General features: G+C 37.0%; 1 protein-coding gene across 1 annotated transcript; it reads right to left on the reverse strand.

Moving 5' to 3' along the window:
* Positions 1 to 282: 282 nt before the first annotated feature.
* Positions 283 to 1,038, reverse strand: LOC120930691 (olfactory receptor 10A7-like). The gene has a single exon (XM_040341866.1). It carries the CDS (start codon positions 1,036 to 1,038, stop codon positions 283 to 285), a length of 756 nt encoding a protein of 251 aa, XP_040197800.1.
* Between the last annotated feature and the right edge of the window lie 5,943 nt (positions 1,039 to 6,981).

Raw genomic sequence — 6,981 nt, forward strand, 5'->3', positions numbered from 1 at the left:
GCTGCCAAAAAGTTCGGGAGTAATACGTCTGCGAAAGTCTTATAGTAACAAGCCGGTAGGCCATCCGGGCCAGGGCTTTTCCCAGCCTTCAGTTGTTTCAATGCCCCAAGGGCTTCCTCCATCGTGATGGGGAATCTAAGTGCGACACGTCCTCAAGGGGGTCAATGACAGGGCCATAGTCCGTCAGGAATTGGTCAATAAGCGTTTTTCTATTCGAAGCGTGCAAAGGCATCATAGGTGTGGGCAGATTGTATAGGTGTCTGTCTATATAGTTCGAAGATTTTATTTCAAATATGATTTTATTTTCTCAGTAGCATTTTTAAAATCGTTGTTCCTTAATGTGTATATAATTGGATTAAGCAATGGAGTCATTACAGTGTAAAACAGAGAGAGGACCTTGCTCAGAATATTTAGTTGTCCTTGGGTTGGAAACAAATACACAGCAATTAGTGTCCCATAAAAAATGCACACTACAGTCAAGTGAGAGCTGCAGGTGGTGAAGGCCTTTTGTCTTCCTGTAATTGTTTTAATTTTGAGGATGGTTAAAACAATATAGATATACGATATAACAATTATTATAAAAGGTGCTACGACACAGAAGAAACCTATTACATAAGTCTGAATATGAAGCCATGAAGTATCGGAGCAGGAAAGCTGTAGTATGGGTTCAAAGTCACAAAAAAAGTGATCAATGATGTTTGGGCCACAATAGTAAAGACTGCACAAAGACATTGAATCAACCAACGCCATTTTGAATCCTAGTAACCAAATGGTAATCACAGATTTAATGCAAATTGATTGGTTCATTAAAGAGTTGTAATGCAGGGGCTTACAGATTGCCAAATACCGATCATAAGACATCACAGTCAGGAGAAAACATTCTGAGACCTCAGCATGGGCAAAGAAGGAAAACTGGGTGATACATTTGGCAAGAGACATGGTACATCCATTATGTAATATGATATAAAGGAGGTTGGGAAGAATATCTGTAGACAGAATTATATCAAGCAATGATAGTTGGGTGATGAAGAAGTACATGGGAGACTGAAGTGTTTTACTCAGAAGAAATAAAATTACAATAATAATATTTCCAGAGATAGTAACACAATATATAAAAAGTAGTACCATGAAAAAAAGCATTTTGGTCCACTTAAGATGTGGAAATCCTATCAGTACAACATAGGTTAAATTATTGTGATTGATCACCTAGTAAGAGAACATAAAAATACATAATTATTTAATCAAACAAGACATACAAATGTCATGGGGAACCTCCATTAACTCAAAGTGTTTTGGGTCTGGATATCTTATCCATCCAAGATTCCATTTTGTCAACATCCTTTTACAACATGTTACTTATCCAGTTATGTTTTAAAAATTCTACAAAGTTTTTCCCATGGAAAAAAAAAATAGGAAATCCCTATCGTCTGTGTGGAACTCCAACAGAGAAAAACCCACTCATGTTTAGAATCAAGTCGATGCATGCTCGGAAGCATTGAACTTAATTTTTCTCGGCTTGTCGTAGTGTTTTACGTCACGCATTTTGGACGGTTGGAATTTGGTCTGACAGTGTGTATGCAAGACAGCTTGAATGGAATTTTGACTACAAATTCCATCGGATTTTAGGCCATCGGAAGTTCTGATCATGTGTACAGTGCATGAGGCTGGCCAAAGATGGATAAAAATTTTGCAGATTTAGGAGGGACAGGCCACATATTCATCAATGTGTAGCCATTCCTGTTCAACAGATCTTTAAGTCCCCTTTCACACAGGCCCCACCGTGAAGCAGAATCCATTTGCTCAGCAGGGAACTTCTCCGCTGATCGTCACTGAGCAGGCAGATGACAGGTCTATGTCCACTTCGTTATGCAGAGCAGACACAGTCCCACTCTCCCCTATGGGGCAATCAGATGGGAATGGATGGCATCGGATGGAAATGGACAGCCATTTCCATCCGATACCATCTGATCCGATCTGCCAGACAGATGGGGAATAGGACCACCACCAATCTGTTTTTGGCAGATAAGATCAGATCAGATGGCAGCGGGTGTCAGCGGACATTAGGACGAGCTTTATGTTCGAGTTGAACATGAGTTCGACTTAAACAAAAGTTGTAATTTTAAAGGTTAATATGCAAGTTATTGTCATAAAAAGTGTTTAGGGACCCTATGTAACAGTGCAATTTTTTTTTTAAAACAGCTGTTTTTCGGGAGCAGTGATTTTAATAATGTTTAAAGTGAAACAATAAAAGTGAAATATTCCTTTACATTTCGTACCTGACCTAAAGGGCCTTATATGGAATTTGGGGGGACCCCCACACATTTGTTTTAAATTGTGGTTCCCTGCACAACATTTTAAAGGAAAATATGCAAGTTAATGTCTTAAAACGTGTTTGGGGACCTGGGTCCTGACCCAGGGGACATGTATCAATGCAAAAAAAGTTTTAAAAACGTCAGTTTTTTCGGGAGCAGTGATTTTATTAATGCTTAAAGTAAAACAATAAAAGTGAAATATTCCTTTAAATTTCGTACATGGGGGTGTCTAAAGTGTGCATGTAAAGTAGCGCATGTTTCCCGTGTTTAGAATTGTCCCTGTACAAAATTTCATTTTTAAAGGAAAAAAAAGTCATTTAAAAATACTCGGGCTATTAATGATTTGTCGGTCCCAGCAATACAGATAAAAGTCATTGAAAAAAATGTCAGGGGTCCCCCTTAATATTCATACCAGACCCAAAGTGCCTGGTAATGGACTGGGGGGGAACCCCTGTAATTTTTTTCAATCACTTTTCTCTGTATTGCCGGGACCGACAATTCATTAATAGACACGAGTAGTTTTAAATGACTTTTTTTCCTTTAGAAATGACATTTTGTGCAGGGACAATTCTAAACACGGGAACCATGCGCTACTTTACATGCATACTTTAGACACCAGCATGTACGAAATTTAAAGGAATATTTCACTTTTATTGTTTTACTTTAAGCATTATTAAAATTACTGCTCCCGAAAAAACTGATGTTTTTAAAACTTTTTTTGCATTGATACATGTCCCCTGGGGCAGTACCCAGGTCCCCAAACACTTTTAAGGACAATAACTTGCATATTAGCCTTTAAAATGTGCACTTTTCTCACATTTGAGTCCCATAGACTTTCACAGTGTTTGAATGTTCACGTGAACTTTTGGTCTGTTCGCATGTTCTGGATGCAAACCGAACCGGGGGGTGTTCGGCTCATCCCTAGCGGACATGTGTCCGCTGACATCCGCTGCTCCATAGAACAGATTAGAAGGTCCATGTGAAAGGGGCCTAAAGCAGTATTAAACCCCAGATTTTTTATTATATTGCTGCTTATCAATTCTGAGATGTGATGCTGTTTTAATTTCCTTTTTTTACAATTTCTTTCTTTTACTTTCATCTGGTGATCCAGCCAGCAAGTCTGTTTTTCACAAGCTCAAGCTCTCCAGCTGAATGTATCAGTTTACACGAATGAGACAAACCACTTAACACTGGCAGGGATGATTAAAGTGGATGCAAACCCTCCATACACCCAGTGAAGTGAACAGCCTCAGATGATACACAGGGATGAACCAAATCTCCCTACATAGGTTTTACATGTATATCTGCTGTCTTCACATTTATATACTGTTTAGAAAGTTGAGATTGTGTTAGGAGATATTCTCTTCCTGGTTAACATAGAGTGTGATGTCTGGGCATACAGCCAAGATAGCTAACATTGCTGATTGGAGGAAAGGCACAAACCTCTCCCCATAGGCAGAGACTCTCAAAGGTGTTTTGTAATAGGACCAGCTCTCTGCTAATTTCAGCAACCTACCTGGACAAAAGTTTCAGGCTGCTTTTGTCTAAAAAGTCTGAGAATTTGTTAGGAGTTATCAGGCTGATAACAGGAACAGTTCAGGAGATAGCTATGGGACTTAGCTCGTTGAAGAGAGATAACAAAATACTGCAGATATATGTGCCCAGCTCAAATTTCATGAATCGGGTTCACACCCACTTTAAAATTAGCTTTTATTTATTCATGCAAAACTTTTATCCCAAAAGGAAAAACACTGTTTTCTGTAACTGATTGTAAAGTGTGAGCTGAACATTGTCTTCCATGTATCTGAACCTGATAATACATTTAACCCCCCCCCAAGATTGTCAATGCTACTGTCTGACATGACTCCTGTTCTCATTCCTCCAGAGTTGTTCCCCACTAATAGAGGAGGTGCATTACTGGGCAGAACACCAGATGAAAACAGGGGGAAAAAGTCTTAAAGTATATTTAGTTGCAGATTTTTTTATTTGTTTTGGATAGAGTGGAGAGGGATTAGAACACCTGTCAGGTTTGTATTGTATTGATACCTCTGCCCCCCCTCCCCCCACACTAAGGAGATTCACCCTCTCAATTTTTCCTGTTTACCATTATCATTGAAAGTGAAAATAAAAGCCCCAAACGTTGGGTTGTCCCCAGAAAAGTAGTAGGGGGGAAATCTTTCCATAGGGACACTAGTTCTGGTGATCTGGGGGTCCCAAGGAATTCCATTAATTTGCAGGGATTTCCTTTCACTTCCTGTTTAGCTATGGGACATGAGGTGAAGGTAAATTTCCTCAATGGGACACATGTGGCAAAATAATTACAGTGGGTACAACACTCCCCCTCCATTACTCTATCCATTTTTTTTCTTATGCAGTAGTTCTTACTTTACCAAAAAAGAAAACTAATGCATGCACCACATCTAATGATTGGTAAGGTGCAACATAATACATTTTGGGTTTGGGATTTATTATTGCTTTAAATGTATGAAGAGGCCTGAAAAAAAAAAGATTCAAAGGAACCGGGGAAAAACCTATTAGACATGTGCAATTTGTTTCATTCCAAATATTTTTTTTTTAACAAATTAGTTGAAATGTGTTAAAAAAAATATTTGGAATGAAACAAATTGCACATTTGGAAATATCCATAATAACAAAAACGAAAATTTGAATATTCGTAAATTTGTCAATTCTAAAATTCGGAAATTTGGAAATCTGAAAACTTGAATATTTAAAAATCTGAAATAATAACTAACTAATGATAACTTAACTATTACTAACTATTAAATTATAGTTATTGGAATTTGGCTGTTAGTGAACGTAATGAATACAAATTTATCCTAATTTACAAATTATCTGAAATAACAAATGCTGTATCTAAATGGAATGTAACAAACTAATAATAATAAATAATAATAATAATAATAATAATAATAATAATAATAATAATAATAATAATAATAATAATAATAATAATAATAATAAAAACGTATTATAATTATTATTATTTATTATTTTGTTCCTTTCCATTTGTTTAGATGCGGCATTCGTTATTTCAGATAATTTGTAACTTAGGATAAAATTGTTACATTCACTAACAGCCAAATTTGAAAGGAAATTCCAATACCTATAATTTAATAGTTAGTTATTATTAGTTAGTTATTCTATCAACATTTTGGATTTTCTTTCTTATTTTCAGATATTTGAATTTACGAATGTTCGAATTTACAAATTTAATAATTTTTGAATTTACTAATTTATGAATTTTCGAATTTAAGAATTACGATCATAACAAATGACCTGAAAAAAAATGAATGAAACGAAAATAATTTTTTTTTGGGTAGTGCACAGATCTAAAACTCTCACCTCATGGTACCCTTTTTTATCATTTTATCTTACATCTGTGAAAATGTAACCTTTTGCATTGTCTTATACTTACTCTACTCTTTCATTTTATCATTTATGACAACTTTCTGATTTATTTTTTATTTTTACTTACATATACTGTATGTACTCGAGTATAAGCCGCGTTTTTTCAGCACTTTTTTTGTGCTGAAAATGCCTCCCTCAGCTTATACTCGAGTCACCTGATCTCCCAGAGTTTGGGGACCAGGTACCGGCCAGCCATAGGTCTCCTGGACCCCAAGATTGGCACACATATAGCCACACTCTTCCTCTACAAGTGTGCCAAGTTTGTTGTCCAGGGGACCTATGGCCGGGGAGCACCGATTTTTCAAACCAGGCACCCCTTTCCGTAGACTCTCATGTTAAAAGGTCAGTTCTCAGTACCGGCCAGTCGTAGGTTCCCTGGACCTAGAACTTGGCATACATGTAGCCAAATTTCTCCTCTACAAGTGTGCAAAGTTTAATGTATGGGGGACCTACGGCTGGGGAGCACCGATTTTTCAAACCTGGGCACCCCTTCCATAGACTCCCATGTTAAACTTTAGTCTAGTCATGGGCACAGTGAGGCATGGGCACAGTGAGGCATGGGCACAGTGAGGCATGGACACAGTGAGGCATGGGCACAGTGAGTCATGGACACAGTGAGGCATGGACATGGACAGAGTGAGGCAAAGTGAGGCACAGTAAGCCATGCAGATGGATACCCTAGGCTTATACTCGAGTATATACGGTAGTAAGAAAATATGAAAGAAAATGCAGTAGATAGACAGGAAGATTACACAGACATGTTCTTGCTTAGAATTAGAAACAGTTGTAGATAACCATATTACAGGTGCAAAATGTGAAGAGTAATATTATAATATGCTTAATTTCTGAATTAACAGTTGAGATGGAAATTACAGAAGAATGATGATAAATAGGCTGTGAAATTGGATTCTGAAAGAGAGTTTGTGAAATATATATAATTCTATGTCTATGCCAATAGCTCTAGTTTTCACATATCTCCAAACAATGGTTACATACCTCAATTCCATGTGTCTGTTTAGAAATGATGTCTGGATGTAATAGTTTACTTTCATAATCCCAGAAAAGCATTGTCAGATCAGTCAAAATATGTATACAAGTAAAATGTGATATCCCATAAAACCAATAGGTTGAATGTTTTAATATGTTGATTTGAAACCTTTTTATACATTTGCTGCTCTGGTGTGCTGTTTTCTACATTGCTAATTAAAGCGTATAGAAATTCTTTCAGGAATTGCATCTC

Source organism: Rana temporaria, chromosome 3, assembly GCF_905171775.1.
Source record: "Rana temporaria chromosome 3, aRanTem1.1, whole genome shotgun sequence".
Taxonomy (NCBI): domain Eukaryota; kingdom Metazoa; phylum Chordata; class Amphibia; order Anura; family Ranidae; genus Rana; species Rana temporaria.